At 46.7% G+C, this 19,450-nt stretch overlaps 1 protein-coding gene across 1 annotated transcript in view; it reads left to right on the top strand.

Moving 5' to 3' along the window:
* LOC144592361 (signal-transducing adaptor protein 1-like) overlaps positions 1 to 19,450 on the top strand; it is a 57,167-nt gene that overhangs the window by 1,148 nt on the left and 36,569 nt on the right. Inside the window, exon 2 of the mRNA XM_078396910.1 lies at positions 4,560 to 4,631. Coding sequence (XP_078253036.1) covers positions 4,560 to 4,631 — 72 coding nt within the window. The remainder of the gene's footprint in view (positions 1 to 4,559; positions 4,632 to 19,450) is intronic.

Raw genomic sequence — 19,450 nt, 5'->3', positions numbered from 1 at the left:
CACGGCTTTGTGCACAGTATGTTGTGTCACACGAATATGATTGAATTTTTTGAGGAGGAATTCTTTAATTCCTAATAGTGCATTTTATATCATCCTAAGAACGTAAGTGATTTAACTGCTCATCTGAAAGAAAGTATTTTCGAACGTGGTGTATTTCCACAATACAGCACTGGAGTGATACCCTACCCAGCACAGAAGCAGGCTCTTTGGCCCAACTTGTCCATGCCAACTAACATGCTCCCCAATAAAGAGTTCCAAATTTTGCTTATTCTTTTGTGTAGAAGTGTTTCCCAACTCTACCACTGATAGCACAGACCAAGTCTTAGCCTAGAATTCCCAACAGCAGATCCTGTTCAAAACACAAAGTGCTGGAGTAACTCAATGGGTTTGACAGCATCTGTGGAGGGAATGGACAGGCAAAGTTTCAGGTCGGGATCCTTCCTCAGTCTGTTTTCTTCCAAAAATCCTGTTAATATCTTGAAACATACAAACATAGAAACATAGAAAAATAGGTGCAGGAGGTGGTCATTCGGCCCTTCAAGCCAGCACCGCCATTTAATTTGATCATGGCTACTCAGTACCCCATTCCTGCTTTTTCCCTATATCCCTTGATTCCTATATCCCGAAGAGCTAAATCTAACTCTCTCTTGAAAACATCCAGTGAATTGGCCTCCACTGCCTTCTGTGGCATTGAAAGGTTCAATGCAATCACCCCACAACCTTATACATTTGACTGACTCATCTAGTTTGTTTTATCTCTCCCCATAATTTAACCTTTGGAATATAGATATCATTCTGATAAGCTACATTGCAATTTGTTTCTAATAATGTTATCATTCTTAAGGTGTGGTGCCTGTAACTGCTCGGAGTACTGCAGATGTGAAGTAACCAGGGTTTTATATGGTTGTACTTTATAAATGCCTTGTCACATTTCCACAGCCTTATTGACTATTTTCTGCATTTCTGCAATCTCCATGATATTTAATTGACCCTCTCCACATCTTTATGTACCCCCATCTTTCCCAGCTATACATTGTTTAGAAAGTATTCTTTTTATTTCATAAATGGATTATCTCGCATTTGACTATATTGCCACATGTTTGACACAGTTTTGCCTATTTGCTGAATCTATTAAAATTAATCTATCATCAGAAGATTATGATGCACGAGGATCTAAGAGGATTGGATGCAAAATTAGCTTGGTGATAGAAGACAGATGATCACACTGAAGGGCTGTCTAACTGACAGGAGCCTGTGTCCGGATGTGTTCCACAGGGATCAGGGCCACTGTTAGAGAGTCACACAACATGGAAACAGACCCTTCAGCCCAACTTGCCCAGGCCAACAAAGATGCCCCATCTCAATTAGTTTGGCCCATATCCTAAATTTTTCCGATCCATGAACCTGTCCAAGTGTCCACATAAAGGGTGCAAACAAAGTTAAAAGGTATCCCACTCTAGGCCCACCTTTGTCCCTCCCACACCAGGTCCTCCATTGTTTTTCCATATCCCCCTCAGGGCGGTCCCCCCACGCCAGGTCCTCCTTTGTTCCTCCCCCCGACAGCGTCATCCTCACTCCCACGTGTCCGTCCTTGTCTGTCGGTCGGTGCCCCCATCGACCGCCGTACCGATCTCTTCACTATTGCCGCTGGGTCCTCTCCTGACGACTCCCAGGCCTCAGCGCGGTCTCCATCGACCCAGGGCCTGGCTGCGGGCTCGGTCGACCCGCGAGGCTTCGGCGCCGGTTTCTCCGCGGCTTCTCTGGGAGGCGTCTGCCACGGTGGCCTTCCGAGAGGCGTTGCTAAGTAAGTTTATAGGCATCATAAGAGTTGGTGGAGTTACAAATAGTGAAAAAGTTTGTCAAAGCATACAGTAGGATATAGATCGGTTGTAGATGTGGGTGCAGAAATGGCTGATGGGACTTCACCAGGACAGGTGTGAAGTGTTGCACTTTGGGAAGTAAAAGTGAGGGAAACGGATACAATAAGTGACAAGATCCTGGTGAAGAAAACTTTAAAACACACCACTAGGATTGGGTAAGGCAATCAAGGCTACACTTTATTTAAGAGCGATAAATACAACATCAGTTGAGAACAGTCAAACTCGACTTCACCAAACAAAGATAAGTTCACGTTATAGTAGAATTAGGCCATTTGGCTCATCGAGTCTACTCCGCCATTCAATCAAGGCTGATCTCTGCCTCATAATCCCATTTTCCTGTCTTCTCCCCATAACCCTTGACACTCATTCTAATCAAGAATTTGTCTATCTCCAAAATAAAAATATCCACTGACTTAGCCTCCACAGCCCTCTACGGCAATAAGTTCCACAGATTAACTACCCTCTGACTAAAGAGGTTCCTCCTCACCTCTGGTGCTAGACTCTCCCACCAGTGGAAACATCCTTTTCATATCCACTCTATGCCTTTCATTATTCTGTTTCAATGAAGTCCCCCCTCAACTTTCTAAACTCCAACGAGTAGAGACCCAGTGCTGTCTAGCGCTCATCATATGCTCACCCACTCATTCCTGGAATCATTCTTGTAAATCTCCTCTGGACCTTCTCCAGAGCCAGTACATCCTCAGATATGGGGCCCAAATTTGCTCTCATGTGATCAATTCATATGATCTTCTGTACATTTTTTTCTCTTTGTACACCATACTGGTATGTATCCTCACAAAAAAAGGATAGATAGTCAAAGATTAGATTAGACTGGATAAAGTTGAAAAAGTTTTTCCTCATCTCCGTTCTAAATGGCCTACTCCTTATTCTTAAACTGTGGCCCCTGGTTCTGGACTCCCCTAACATTGGGAACATGCTTCCTGCCTCTAACCTGTCCAACCCCTTAATAATCTTATATGTTTCGATAAGATCCCCTCATCCTTCTAAATTCCAGTGTATACAAGCTTAGTCGCTCCAGTCTTTCAACATACGACAGTCCCGCCATTCCAGGAATTAACCAAGTAAACCTACGCTGAACGCCCTCAACAGAAAGAATATCCTTCCTCAAATTTGGAGACCAAAACTGCACACAGTACTCCAGGTGCGGTCTCATTGGAGTACTGTGTGCAGTTTTGGTCTCCAAATTTGAGGAAGGAAATTCTTGCTATTGGGCTCATACAGAACAGCCTATCCTTGTGATGTCCTTTTCTGTCATTCAGCCACTTCTCTCTGTATCAATAATTTATCCTTAATTTGAAAAAAATCAGCTTTACCTGCCAGTCCATTATTTAGGGGCTTTATCATATGATTTATTTTTCCAAATATACTTCAATACGAGACATTTTTCTGTCTACTATTTTAATTGTCTCCAAAATATCAGAAAAGACTTAACCTTTACAAATTCATGTAAGCTCAATGTGACCATTTGATAATTTTCAATGTATTCTATCAGTCTTTCAATCCTTAACTACAGGCACCAATAATTTCCCTACGCCAACTGGATTTTTTTTCCATTTATTCATTGTTTATTCATTCATTGTTTATGGTGTGGGCTTCACTAGTAAGGCCAGCATTTAATGTCAACCTTTCATTACTCCAGAACTGAGTAGCTTGGTAGGCCATGGAAGAAAGCACTGCTGCGAGTCTCAAGTCATAAATAGAGCAGATCAACTGAGAATGGCAGATTACCTAGACTGAATAACATTTATAAAACCAAATGGGTTTTCATGTTAATCTGATAGTCTTGTCATAACTATTATAACGTCTAGTTTGTTTCCTTCCTTCTTGTCAGCAAAATGTGGATATTTGTGATCAGGCCATCTTCAAAGATTGTATTTCCATGCTTTCTAATGACATTAGAAGGAGGTCATTCAGCACATTGAATTCAGGTTGGTTCTCAGAACCATCTCATCAGTCCCATTTCTCCTGTAACAATTTTTCCCACAAGTCAATCAATTCCTGAGTCCGAAGAAGGGTCTCGACCCGAAACTTCACCCATCTTTTTTCTCCACAGTTGCTGCCTGACCAGCTGAGTTACTCATAGATTCATGGAGTGATACAGCATGGAAACAGGCCCTTTGGCCCAACTTGCCCAACATATCCCAGCCATACTAGTCCCACCTACCTGCTTTTGGTCCATATCCTTCCAAACTTGTCCTATCCGTGTACCTGTCAAACTGTTTCTTAAACGTTGGTATAGTCCCAGCCTCAACTACCTCCTCTGGCAGCTTGTTCCATACACCTACCCCCTTTGTGGTGAAAAAGTTACCCCTCGGATTCCTATTAAATCTTTACTCCTTCACCTTAAACCTATGCCCTCTGGTCCTCGATTCACCTTCTCTGGGCAAGACACTCTGTGCAACTACCCGATCTTTTCCTCTCATGGCGCACCACTAGTCACAGGCCTCCAGTCTGAGAAGCAACCTTCCACCATCACCATCTGCTTCCTTTCATGAAGCAAATTTTCTATTTATTCAGGTTTCTCTCCTTGGATCCCATGCGATCTAACCTTCCAAATCAGCCTACCATGTGAAACCTTATCACAAAGACACAAAATGCTGGACTAACTCCTGTTTGCTAACCTCTCTTTGACATGATTTTTTTGTGTCATTTTAAAAGGACTTCAACAGATACTGGTCAGAACTACGGGGCTCCTCAATATTCTTTTACTCTGATGACAAAGACGTGACGGTAAGGAAGCAGCTGATGCTTACTGGAATCTTCTCATTTATGGATTTAGACAAATGCTATTCCAGGTTGAACACTGATTGATGGTCCGCCCAAGCTTATAAATCGTGATAGGTGACATTGGAACCGTTTCTCACACTGATTCAGTCAGCTGAGTTACTCGAGTATTGGAATATCTTGGAATAGATTGGCAATATTTTGAAAGCTCACAATCCATAGATTGAAAGTGCAGAAGTTACAAGTTCCAATAACATATTTCGTAGGTATGAGGACACACAGTTGCGGACAAAAACTTAATGCGTTCATTTGACTTTTAACTGCATTTATTTAATGTACGCATTAACTCATTTGTCTTAACTGGGTTTTACATCAAGAGTGGCAGAGATCGATCCTGACCTTGAGTGTTGGCTGTGTGGAATTTGCACGTTCTCCCATGGCTTTCCTCTGGGTGCTCTGGTTTCCTCCCACTTCCCAAACATAGGTTTCAAATGCGCAGGTTTGTAGGTTAATTAGCCTCTATGAACTTCCCCTTGTGTGTATGGAGTGAAAGAGAAAATGGAATAACTTAGAACTAGAGTGAACAGGTTATCGAATGTTGGCATGGAGCTGTTGGTCCACAGGGCCTGTTTCCATGCTGTATCTCTAAACTAAAACTAAGTTAAACTGATACTATATAATAATTGCAAATAGTGGAATGTCAAAGCGTAAAAGTGAGGTACAGCATGGAAATAAACCCCCTTTGGCTCACTAAATCTGTGCCAACGATCAACTAGCCATGGACACTAATCCTAGATGAATCCCTTTTTTTGTTCTCCCTTCATTCTCACCAACTGTCCCCGGATTTTAACATTCACCCATACACCTGGGATAATTTAGAGTGGCCAATTAGTTATTCTTAGTTTAAATATTAGAGTTTAGTGATATAGCATGGAAACAGCCTCTTTGGCCCAGTGACCACAGCGTCCATTGATCACCTATACACTAGTTCAATGTCACCCCACTTTCGCAGCCTGCATACTTGGAGAATTTGGGAGGTCATGTTGCAGTTGTATAAGACGTTGGTGAGACCGCATTTAGAGTATTGTGTTCCGTTCTCGGCACCATATTATAGGAAAGATATTGTCAAGCTTGAAAGAGTTCAGAGAAGATTTACAAGGATGTTGCCAGGACTAGAGGATCTGAGCTGTAGGGAGAGGTTGAGTAGACTGGGTCTCTATTCCTTGGAGTGCAGGAGGATGAGGGGAGATCTTGTAGAGATATACAAAATCATGAGAGGAATAGATGCACAGAATCTCTTGCCCAGGACCAGAGGACATCGGTTCAAGGTGAAGGGGAAAAGATTTAATAGGAATCTGAGGGGTAACTTTTTCACACAAAGGGTGGTGGGTGTATGGAACAAGCTGCCAGAGGAAGTAGTTGAGGCTGGGACTATTCCAACGTTTAAGAAACAGTCAGACAGGTACATGGGTAGGACAGGTTTGGTGGGATATGGACCAAGCCTCAGGCAGGTGGGACTAGTGTAGCTGGGACAAGTCAAAGACACCATAAAACTAAAAGAGAAGGCGTATAACATTGCAAAGATTAGTGGGAAGATAGAAGATTGGGAAGCTTTTAAAAACCAACAGAAGTTAACTAAAAAGGCAATACAGGGAGAAAAGATAAAATATGAAAGTAAGCTAGTCAATAATATAAAAGAGGATAGCAAAGGTTTATTCAGATATATAAAGAGTAGAAGAGAGGCAAAAATGGATGTTAGACCACTGGAAAATGACACTGGAGAAGTGATAATCGGCAATAAAGAAATGGCAGATGAATTGAATAAGAATTTTGCATAAGTCTTCACAATACAATACAATACAATATATCTTTATTGTCATTGTACCCAGGGGTACAACGAGATTGGGAATGCGCCTCCCATACGATGCAATAATTTAAGTAATTAACAGCAACCCAACGAAACGAAACAATTGTAACAGTTTTTTAGACAGGGTAAAGTGCAAGTTGATCTATGCGTTGTGGCCATCCGGCTCAGCAGGACCGGTTCATAGCAGCTATGGCCCTGGGGATGAAGCTGTTCCTGAGTCTGGAGGTGCGGGCGTAGAAGGCCTTGTATCGTCTGCCCGATGGAAGGAGTTCGAACAGGCTGTTGCAGGGGTGTGAAGAGTCTTTGTGGATGCTGGTGGCTTTTCTGAGGCATCGTGTGTTGTAGATGCCCTCCAAGTCTGGTAGCTGTGTTCCGATGGCCCTCTGAGCTCTATGGACTACCCGCTGTAGAGCTTTCCTTTCTGCCTCCGTGCAGCTGAGGTACCACACAGGGATGCCATGCGTTAGGATGCTCTCTATGGTGCAGCGGTAGAAGGTCGTCAGCAGCTGTTGGGGTAGACCAGACTTTTTCAGTGTTCTTAAGTAGAACAGTCTTTGTTGTGCCTTCTTGACCAGCGCAGCAGTGTTATTGGACCATGTTAGGTCCTCCGAAATGTGAGTGCCCAGAAACTTGAAGCTGGACACTCTCTCCACACTGTCCCCGTTGATAGAGATCGGGGCATATTCCCCGTTATCATATCATATCATATCATCATATATATACAGCCGGAAACAGGCCTTTTCGGCCCTCCAAGTCCGTGCCGCCCAGCGATCCCCGCACATTAACACTATCCTACACCCACTAGGGACAATTTTTACATTTACCCAGCCAATTAACCTACATACCTGTACGTCTTTGGAGTGTGGGAGGAAACCGAAGATCTCGGAGAAAACCCACGCAGGTCACGGGGAGAACATACAAACTCCTTACAGTGCAGCACCCGTAGTCAGGATCGAATCTGAGTCTCCGGCGCTGCATTCGCTGTAAAGCAGCAACTCTACCGCTGCGTTACCGTGCCGCCCTCGTTATGTGACCTACGGAAGTTGATGATCAGCTCCTTGGTCTTGGTGGTATTTAGGGACAGGTTGTTATCCGAGCACCAGTCCGCCAGGTTCTGCACCTCCGCTCTATAGTTTGTTTCATCCCCGTTGGTGATAAGCCCGATCACCGTTGTGTCGTCTGCAAACTTGACAATGGTGTTGGTGTCGAATGCAGGAACACAGTCGTGTGTGAAGAGGGAGTAGAGCATGGGGCTCAGAACACAGCCCTGTGGTGTGCCGGTACTCAGGGTGATAGTGGAGGACAGGTGCGGGCCCATTCTCACTGCCTGCGGTCGTTCCAGCAGGAAGTTCAGGATCCAGTCACATAATGACGAGCTGAGGCCTAGCTGATGGAGTTTGGTGATGAGCTTGGTGGGGATGACCGTGTTGAAGGCGGAGCTATAGTCTATGAATAGCATCCTCACGTACGTGCCCTGTCTCTCTAGGTGAGTTAGGACAGTGTGAAGAGCCAGAGAGATGGCGTCCTCTGTGGATCTATTTGCCCTGTATGCAAATTGATGTGGGTCCAGTGAGTCAGGGATGCTGGATTTGATGTGTGAGAGGACCAGCCTCTCAAAGCACTTCATGACAGTGGAAGACATCAACAACAAGCCTCAAATTCAAGAGAATCACGGGACAGAAGTTAGTGGAGTGGCTGTTACGAAGGAGAAGGTGCTTGGGAAGCTGAAAGGTCTGAAGGCAGATGTCACTTAGACCAGATAGACTACACCCCAGAGTTCTGAAAGTGGTGGCTTTAGACATTGTGGAAACATTTGTGTTGATCTTTCAAGAATCACAAGTGTGAGGTCGTTCTAAAAGATTGGAAAATTGCAAATATTACTCTACTGTTCAAGAAGGGAGCAAAGCAAAAGAAGGGAAACTAAATGTGTACCTGCACTCCTAGATCCCTCTGCTCCATAACACTCCCCAGAACCCTACAGTCCACTGTGTAGGTTCTGCCCATGTTAGTGCTCCCAATATGCAGCACCACACATTTCTCTGAAATTCCATCAACCATTCCTCAGCCCACCTGCCCAACCGATTAAGATCCTGCTGCAATTTTTGACACTCATCTCACTATCTACAATACCACCCACTTTTGTGTCATCTGCAAACTTGCTAACCATACTATGTATTTTCTCATCCAAATCATTGAGATGGATGACAAACAGCAATAGGCCCAGCGCCGAACCTGTCACCACCAGTCACAGGCCTCCAGTCTGCAAAGCAACCTTCCACCATCACCCTCTGCTTCCTTCCATGAAGCCAATTTTCTATCCATTTAGCTATCTCTCGTTGAATCCCATGGATCTAATCTTCCAGAGTAGTCTACCATGCAGAACCTTGTCAAATGCCTTACAGAAATCCATGTATACAACGTCTACAGCTCTGCCTTCCTCGACCTTTTCGGTCACAACCTTAAAAAACTTAAATAAAAGCAGAATATATCAAAAGGAAGTATAACAAGAAGCTATTGGGTGTTAATCAGATTTCATATACTCCAAATAAAACAAGATTCTAGAGGTTCTAATTGCATGGTAAGGATAAATACTAAAATAAACTTTAGCATTATAGATACATGAAGAATCTATAAACAAGATCAGTCAGATCTCTGTACATTAATTTCAATAAACATCAATTAAGGAAATGAAGTGTAAAACAAAACTGAATTTAGATTCATAGGCTTTTGGTAACCATGGAGATGTCTGTTTACTGGTCAAAGTAGAAGGGCTAAACATCCAAGGACGTACACGCCACTGGAGATAAATGGGTCTATTGTGGATAGGGTGAGCAGTTTTAAATACTTGGGAGTCCGCATCGCAGAGGATCTGACGTGGACAACGCACATTGCCGCACTGGTGGGTAAGGCTAAGCAACGCCTTTACCACCTTAGACAACTGAGGAAATTCAGAGTGTCTCTGAGGATCCTTCATTGCTTCTACTCTGGGGCAGTAGAGAGCATCCTGTCCGGCAACATTACAGTCTGGTTTGGGAACAGCTCTGCCCAGGACAGGATGGCCCTGCAGAGAGTAGTGCGTTCGGCAGAACGCACCATGGGAACTACACTCGTCCCCCTGCAGGACCTATACATCAGGAGGTGCAGATCCAGAGCAAGCAAGATCATGAGGGACCCCTGCCACCCCAGTAACGGACTGTTCCAGATGCTACGATCAGGCAAACGCCTCCGCTGTCACGCTGTGAAAACGGAGAGGATGAGACGGAGCTTCTTCCCACAGGCCATCAGGACTGTCAACTTTTATAACCCCAGAGACTAAATTTTTGTCGACACTAATAGTAACTTATTAACTTTATTTATATGCTGTAACTGTAATTCTTTTTGTGCACAACCCGCAGGCATTGCCACTTTCATTTCACTGCACATCGTGTATGTGTATGTGACAAATAAATTTGACTTGACTTGACTTGAAACAACTTTTTCAGTGGAGCTGTGGTGTTCTTTCCACCACAAAAAGCACCATTGACGTGGTGCAATTAAATCTGGAGTAATGACTACCAAAGTTTAATGAGACTCTTTAGGGGATTTACATTTCATTTCATTACCACAAGAGTAAACAGTGGGTAGTTTAATCTTTCATCCTACTGCATGATTGCAACACGGTGCCCAAAGCATTATCTTTGCTAATTACACCATGAAACACAGCCAAGCTTTTGTCACCTGGAGGCTCAATTTTTATCATATTACTAGACCAAGTGGACCCGTTGGGCCCAAGCTTCCCCTGCATTGGTGCAGCACCTTCCCCCTAAACGTGAGGTTACAGCTCTACTGTATCTTGTGAATATGTAGCATGTTTGCTTATTGATATCATAATGATGTTGCAGACTTTTGAGTCCATTTGTACTGCTGTGTATTGGGACAACTTCCACAATCAGCAACTGAATTGCACTTCATTTTTGTCATTTCCAAATGAATGGAACATCCACCTATATCATTATCATCAAGCCTCAGAGTTGCAACTGAAATCCTGTCTTCATTGTTGACATTGCTTTAACCTGAAGGTGCAAGAATTATTAAAGTGGTTGCAGGTGTAGCGACCATAGAGATTGGTCCTGGGAGTCGAACCCTCAGATTGGCCAGCAAGGTCACGTGTGGGTGCGACCGTAGGGATTGGTTCAGGGAGTGAGCCCGCTGATTGGACAGCGTCGTCACGTGTGGTTTTGGCGCCCAAAACCAGTTAGTTAGGAGACTTCTTCGAAGTGAACAGTTAGAATTAATGGTTGTCTGTAATCTCGTTCGTTATACTTTGTGATCGAATATTGCTGTCGCAATAAACCTCTTCAACAAAGAACGAGCCTCCAGACTCGCCATATTGGTGACCCCGACGTGATCCAGCCGATCACCTACCATGAGTGAACAGGACGCCTCGTCTTTGGTTCCTACGCCCGGCGCACCGCAGCTAAGCGCGGTCAGCGTTCACCTCCCGTCGTTTTGGGCACATCAACCACAATCTTGGTTTGTCCATGCCGAAGCCCAGTTTCACCTAAGAAACATCTCAACGGACGCGACAAAGTACTATTACCTCGTCAGCGCCCTACCACTGGAGACGTCCGCGCGGGTGATGCGGTTCATCATCAACCCTCCTGCAGAAGACAAGTACGAGGCACTGAAGGTACTCTTGTTACGGACATTCGGATTCAGTAGGCATGACCGAGCTAAGAAGCTGATGCACCTACCGGATCTCGGAGATCGGCTGCTGTCCGTTCTCATGGCCGAAATGTTGGCGCTAGCACGTGAACACACGGATTGCCTCATGTTCGAGCAGGCATTCTGAGAGCAGCTTCCCGAAGAGGTCAAGCTCATGCTCACGGATTGTTCTTTTAAGGACCCCGTGGCATATGCAGAGAAAGCTGATGTGCTCATGGCGTCCAAAGCAAAAAGAAACAGTTCGATCAACAAGGTCTCGGCATCAGCGGGCGGACCACAGCCGCATCAAGATGGCGCCGCGTCTCCCGTCATTTCTCCAAAAGCCTGCCAAAAGGATCCGCACAAGCGCGGCTGGTGTTATTACCATCTACGATGGGGTGGAGAATCCCGCAACTGCCGCTGACCTTGCACCTTCTCGGGAAATGCCTCGGCCGATCGTACATAGAGGCGGTTGCGATTGGCCAGAACCGACGCCTCTACGTCCGAGATCAATTCACGGACACGGAATTTTTGGTCGACACGGGAGCCATAGTCAGCATCGTGCCGCCGATCGACCTCGAGACCCGATCGGGTAAGACAGGGCCTACCCTCATCGCGGTTAATTTCAGCCCCATCCGCACGTACGGTACGCGGACAATGTCCCCGGCTTTCGGCACCCGCACATACGAATGGCCATTCATCATCGCGGAAGTCGGTCAGGCGATCCTGGGCGCGGATTTCCTCTGGGCCTTTTCACTAGTCCCCGATGTCCGCGGTAACGGCCTTCGACCCTCCACCAACAGTGATGAGCCCGCCGCTCCACCGGCCGCCACCCCGCCCAGCCCGACTGTCCAGGCCGGCGTCGCGGCCCCCGACCCGAATGCTGCAGTCCTGGCGGAGTTTCTGGAGCTGCTCGTCCAGCGTTTTGACGCCCCTTCTGCCCGGCACGGTGTAGTCCACCACATCCGCACCGAGGGGCCCCCCGTTTTCGCTCGGGCCAGGAGGTTACCACCCGACAAACTGGTGGTGGCGCGGGCAGAACTCAGGAAGATGGAAGAAATGGGCATTGTCCGTCAATCCGACAGCCCGTGGGCCTCTCCGTTGCATATGGTCTCCAAAGCATCTGGGGGGTGGAGACCATGCGGCGATTATCAGCGCCTCAATGCCGTCACCACGGCCGACCGCTACCCCATACCGCACCTCCAAGACTTCTCGTCTGGACTGGAAGGTGCCGTGGTTTTCTCCAAGATCGATTTGGTGCGGGGCTACCACCAGATCCCTGTGCGCCCAGAGGACATACCAAAGACTGCCACGATCACTCCGTTCGGGTTGTTCGAATGGTTGCGTATGCCTTTCGGTTTAAAGAACGCGGCACAGGCTTTTCAGCGACTCATGGACCGTGTTGGTCGAGATTTGCCTTTTGTTTTCATTTATTTAGATGATATCCTGGTTGCCAGCCCCTCGGAGCAGGAACACCTGGCCCACTTGCGGACCGTATTCCGGCGGCTCCAAGACCACGGGCTCATCATCCAACCCTCCAAGTGTCAATTTGGCCTCCATTCTCTTGATTTCTTAGGGCACCGCATCACCCCCACCGGCGCCACCCCTTTGCCCGAGAAGGTGGAGGCTATCCGTGCATTCCCGCGGCCCACCACAGTGAAGGGGTTGCAGGAGTTCGTGGGCATGGTGAACTTCTACCATAGGTTCGTCCCGGCAGATGCACGGGTCATGCGCCCGCTCTTCCAGTGCCTCGCGGGCAAACCTGTAGAATTAGAATGGTCCGCGGCCGCTGAGTCGGCCTTTGCAGCAGCTAGAGCGGCTCTGGCAGACGCCACCATGCTCGTCCACCCGAGCGCCTCCGCCCCCACGGCCCTGACGGTCGATGCGTTGGACGTGGCGGTGGGAGGGGTTTTGGAACAGCAGGTGGGTGGCCTTTGGCAGCCCTTGGCGTTTTTCATCCGACAGCTGAGTTCCGCTGAGCTGAAGTATAGCGCCTTTGACCGAGAGCTTCTGGCTCTCTATTTAGCTGTCCGTCACTTTAGGTATTTCCTAGAAGGCTGCCCATTTGTGGCCTTTACGGACCATAAACCATTAACTTTTGCTTTTTCCAAATTGTCCGAACCATGGTCGGCCCGCCAGCAGCGGCACCTGACTGCCATCTCTGAGTTTACTACCAATGTCCGTCATGTCGCGGGTAAGCTTAATGCCGTTGCTGACGCCCTGTCACGGCCCGCTGTTTCCCCCATTTCAGCGGTGGGCTGCGAGGTGGATCCCCAGGAGCTTGCGGAGGCACAGCTCCTGGCAGACACCGCCTTGGCATACCAGTCCGCCACTTCGGGGTTGAAGTTGGCCCAGGTGGTCTGCGGGCCTGCGGGCACAAAAGTCTGTTGTGATGTTTCCCTTCCCCGTCCCAGGCCGGTAGTGCCGGCCTCCCTCCAGCGCCGGGTGTTTGGTGCCATTCACGGGCTGGCGCACCCGTCCATCCGCTCCACCTCTGCCTTAGTGGCCGCTCGGTTTGTGTGGCATGGCCTGCGAAAGCAGGTAGCCGCTTGGGCCCGTTCCTGCGTTCCCTGCCAGACCGCTAAAGTTCACCGCCATGTTCAGCCCCCGGTGCAAGAGTTCGCGGTTCCAGAGGTCCAATTTTTCCATATTCATGTTGATTTAGTTGGGCCTTTACCTTTCTCCCGGGGCTACACTCATATGCTCACGGTGGTTGACCGATTCACCCGGTGGCCGGAGGCTTTCCCGTTGTCCGATACCTCCGCTGCCTCTTGTGCCCGGGCCCTGGCCCTCCATTGGGTGGACCGTTTCGGTGTTCCGTCCGTCATTACCACTGACAGGGGATCCCAGTTCACCTCTGCCCTTTGGGCCACGCTGGTGGAGTTGTACGGCTCCCGGTTGCAGCACACCACGGCGTACCACCCACAGGCTAATGGGCTCGTGGAGAGGTTCCACCGGCAACTTAAGGGGATACTTAAGGCGGCCCTCAGTGCACGGCTGGAAGGCCCGGACTGGGTAGACCAACTTCCCTGGGTCCTTTTGGGCATCCGGACTGCTCCTAAGCAGGATCTCGGTGCTTCGTCCGCGAAACTAGTATATGGCTCGCCACTTCGAGTGCCCAGGGATTTCCTGCCAGAGTCCTCTGGTCAGCAGCCTTCAGTTCCGTCGGTTTTGGCATCACTCCGGGCATGCGTGGGTTCCCTGGCTCCGGTTCCTACTTCGCGTCATGGGTGTTTCATGGTACATGAACCGCCTGCCTTGAAGGACTGTGAGTTTGTGTTTCTGCGTAGGGATGCCCATCGTTCCCCGTTGCAGAAGGTATATTTTGGCCCGTTCCACGTGTTGCGTAAAGGGACGGTCACCTTCACCTTGGATGTGGGCGGCAGGAGCGACCTCGTTTCGGTGTCCAGGCTCAAACCTGCGCACTTGGATCCGGACAGCCCTGTCCTGGTCGGCCAACCGCCTCGACGGGGCCGTCCTCCTGCAGTTCCACCCGATCCAGGACCCCCTGCTCCTGTGGTTCCGGCAGCCCCTCTCCTTACTCGTTCTGGTCGCGCAATCCGGCCCCCTGCTAGGTTCCGTACCTCGGGTTGTGGGGGGGGTCATGTAGCGACCATAGAGATTGGTCCTGGGAGTCGAACCCTCAGATTGCCCAGCAAGGTCACGTGTGGGTGCGACCGTAGGGATTGGTTCAGGGAGTGAGCCCGCTGATTGGACAGCGTCGTCACGTGTGGTTTTGGCGCCCAAAACCAGTTAGTTAGGAGACTTCTTCGAAGTGAACAGTTAGAATTAATGGTTGTCTGTAATCTCATTCGTTATACTTTGTGAGCGAATATTGCTGTCGCAATAAACTTCTTCAACAAAGAACGAGCCCCCAGACTCGCCATACAGGACAATAATTTTGTATGGCAACTGTCATACAAAATGTATCCCCATTGTAATTTTTCATTGCAACAGATTGAAGCAGACATCCTATTGTGCAGCTAGAGGCAGAGTAGTGAACAAAAGGGAAAGCACAGCACAGAATCAGTGCCATTTTTTTTTCTACTTGCAAAACATGAAGACAGTGGGAGAGCAACCATCTTGCTGAAAACAGAAATCAACTTTAAAGAATCAGCAAGAAAAAGTGGGTGTTTTTTCCCAGTAAATTGTTGCTGATTAAGAAGGTGGAACATTAGATTGAAGCAGGCACCCAATTGGTTCAGCTAGAGACAGAGTATCAAATTAAAAAAGCAAGGTACACCGAGCGGCCTGTTGGGATCGGCCATGTTGAGGTGAAATGCCATGTTGAGGAAAAGTGCAACTTGAGGATTTGGCACGAGAGGCTTTGGAGAGAAGCGATGAGGAGAAGAGTGCTGACCTATCAAGCCCAGAGCAGAGCATCGGCAAGCAGAACATGCAAACAGTTGTTGGAAGCACATAAAGGAGGCCTGCAGGATTACATGATGTGCTGTATCTGCATGATGTGGGAGATGGTGAACCATTGGTTGTTCGTGGTGACCACATCTGCAGCAAGTGTTGGTTGATCAAAGAACTCAGGCTCAAATTTGATGATCTGGAGGCTGAACTTCAAATGCTGCAGCACATCAGAGACGGGGAGAATTACCTGGACGTTGTGTTTCTGGAAGCAGTGACACCTGTTAGAGTAACTGCTTCCACCTTAGTCCATGATCAGGAGGAGGGTGTAACTGCAAGTGAAGCAGATAGGGGGATGGATGTAAAGAGTGTGTTAGAAGAGCCTCAATCCTTGAGCTTGTCAAGCAGGTCAAACTTTTGCATTATAGATACATGAAGAATCTATAAACAAGATCAGTCAGATCTCTGTACATTAATTTCAATAAACATCAATCAAAGAAATGAAATGTAAAACAAAACTGAATTTAGATTCATAGGCTTTTGGTAACCATGGAGATTTCTGTTTACTGGTCAAACGACTTTTTCAGTGGAGCTGTGGTGTTCTTTCCACCACAAAAAGCACCATTGACGTGGTGCAATTAAATCTGGAGTAATGACTACCAAAGTTTAATGAAACTCTTTAGGGGATTTACATTTCATTTCATTACCACAAGAGTAAACAGTGGGTAGTTTAATCTTTCATCCTACTCCATGATTGCAACACAGTGCCCAAAGCATTATCTTTGCTAATTACACCATGAAACACAGCCAAGCTTTTGTCACCCGGAGGCTCAATTTTTATCATATTACTAGACCAAGTGGACTCGTTGGGCCCAAGCTTCCCCTGCATTGGTGCAGCACCTTCCCCCCAAACGTAGGCAGATGGGACTAATGTAGATGGGGCATGTTGGTTGGCATTGGGCCTGTTTCCATGCTGTATGACTCTATGACCATTCCCATCCTGCGAAAAAGGTTCTGACTCTCTAACCTATTTATGCCTCCATCAAATCCCCTGTCAACCTCCGGAGTTCCAAAGAAAACAATCCAAGTCTATGTAAAGTCTCCCTACAGCTGAAACTCTCTAATCCAGGCAGCATTCTGGTAAACTTCCTCTGCACTCTCTCGAAAGCCTCTTCACCTTTCCTGTCATGGGGTGACCATGAATTGCACACAATACTCCAAATGCAGCTAAGGTAACACAGTAATGCAAGGTATTAATTATAAACAATGCAGAAGTAATCTGAACTGTTTGGATGCACATTAACTTCGCATGGGTGACATTGACCCATGGGAGTGATACGTCCTGTTAATTCAAGTAGAGCTCCAGGTTTTGAACAGATTCTCGGTGAGGATTAGAGAAAATCCAAAGGCATTGTATACATATATTAAACACAAGAGGGTTGCTAGGGAGAGGGGAGGACCACTCAAGGACAAAGGACATGGAGGATAGTGAAGTCCGTGTGGTATATGCTAATATTTTACGGCATGTTGCTCTCAAGGAGGAAAAGAAGTTGGTCTATTGAAAAACATAAAGGTGGATAGGTCCCCAGGACCTAATGTGATCTATCCCAAGTTATTGAGAGAGACAGAGAGAAGATTGTTGGGACCTTGACAGAGATCTTTGCATCCTCTCCAGCCGCAGGCAAGTCACAGAGGACTGGAGAGTAACCAATATTGTTCCTGAGTTTAAATAGGGTAGAAACATAGAAAATGGGTGCAGGAGGAGGCCATTTGGCCCTTCGCGCCAGCACCGCCATTCATTGTGATTATGGCTGGTCATCCACAATCAGTAACCCGTGCCTGCCTTCTCTCCATATCCCTTGATTCCGCGAACCCCAAGAGCTCCATCTAACAATAGGGTAATAGGGTTAATCTAGCAATTTACATGCTGGTGAGCATCACATGACTGGTCAGGAAGTCAGAGGAGAGGATTCTTAGGGATTGGATTTACTCACATTTGGAAAAACATTGTCTTATTAGGGATCGAAGGTATCACAAAATGTTGGAGTAACTCAAGGAGTAATCAGAAAGGCATTTTGGAGGGCACGTCAAGTCTTACGAATTGGATAGAAACATTTTGAGGAGGTGACGAAGATTATTAAGGAGGGTAACGGCAGTAGAGGTTGTCTACATGGATTTTTGATAAAGTTCCTCTTGGTAGGCTGTTCCAGAAAATTTATATATATGAGACTCATGGTGACTTGAAAGACTGGAGCGACTAGGCTTGTATACACTGGAATTTAGAAGGATGAGAGGGGACCTTATCGAAACGTATAAGATTATTAAGGGGTTGGACACGTTAGTGGCAGGAAACATGTTCCCACTGGGGAGTCCAGAACAAGGGGCCACAGTTTAAGAATAAGGGGTAGGCCATTTAGAACTGAGATGAGGAAAATCTTTTTCAGTCAGAGAGTTGTGAATTTGTGGAATTCTCTGCCTCAGAAGGCAGTGGAGGCCAATTCTCTGAATGCATTCAAGAGAGAGCTAGATGGAGCTGTTAAGGATAGCGGAGTCAGGGGGTATGGGAAGAAGGCAGGAACGGGGTACTGATTGAGAATGATCAGCCATGATCACATTGAATGGCGGTGCTGGCTCGACGGGCCGAATGGCCTCCTCCTGCACCGATTGTCTATTGTCTATTGACTTGGTAGATAGGATTCAAAGTTGGCTACGCCATGGACGACAAGTTGAAATGGTGGAAGAGTATTTCTGTGAGTGAAAGTGACCAGTGATGCTCCACCTTGTTGTTTCTGATGTATATAAATGATTTGATGGGTTGATCAGTAAGTTTTCAGTTGGAACAAAAATTGGTGGAGTTACGGATAGCCAAAAATGTTGTCAAAAGATGCAGCAGAATTTAGATTAGTTGGAGATATGGGCAGAGAAATGGCAGATGGAGTTTAATTTGGACAAGTGTGCATTTTAGGAGGTCAAATGAAAGGAAAGTATACAGTAAATGACAGGATCCTTGAATGTGCCGAGGGATCATGGGTCTAAGTCCATCACTTCCTGAAAGTAGTTACACAAGTGTATAGAGCATTTTATATTTTCACAATGGTTACGTGCGGATTTGAAATAAGTCATCATTAATCAATGTCTCTGTAACCTTTCATCTTTGTCTTTCCCCAGAATTATCTTTAACCTTTCGCTTCCTGTTATCTCAAAACTTCAATATCCCTGTAGAGAGAATTGGTGGGGTGTGCTTATCAAAAAGGCCGCATGTTAACCTCCGGGAAACTTGCCCACCAAACACAGTGACAAAGAGCGGCTGTAATCTCAGGGCTGCAACAGATAAGAACCTAAACAGAACTGTGAAGAACCATTCCCTCTCAATAAATAAGGAAGCTGCTCATCAGCAGAGTGTATTCGTTTTATTACGTTTAGCTATTTACAACCCCCAATGTTTACTTTATCCAAGTACTTGCTCCCATAATTCCAACAACACAAGAGACTACACTTCAAAGATAATTAATTAACTGTGAAGTTCATACTTTGTATTATATCTTTAGAAATCTTTCTGCATATAATAAATATCAAAGTAGAAAAAAGTAACTGAAACACATTTTTTACACTCTGGATTCATGCCAGATACTTGGATACGCATGCATGTCTCCCACAACCTTGCCCCCTTCCCCTTTCCACCAATATCCTTCTCTATGGCTCCACATTTCAAGTCTCTTCTCACCCCAGAGTCTTAAATTAATACAACATGGAAACAGGCCCTTCAGTCCACTTGTCCATGCGACCAAGATGCCCTACATGAGTCCTAGCTGCCGATGTTTGGCCCACATCCCTCTAAACCTGACATATCCATGTACCTATCCAAATGTTTTTTAAATGTTATTACAGTACCTGCCTCAACTTCCCCCTCTGGCAGCTC

This window comes from Rhinoraja longicauda, chromosome 3 (genome assembly GCF_053455715.1).
Source record: "Rhinoraja longicauda isolate Sanriku21f chromosome 3, sRhiLon1.1, whole genome shotgun sequence".
Lineage (NCBI taxonomy): Eukaryota > Metazoa > Chordata > Chondrichthyes > Rajiformes > Arhynchobatidae > Rhinoraja > Rhinoraja longicauda.
This window is presented reverse-complemented; position numbering and strand designations above follow the sequence as displayed.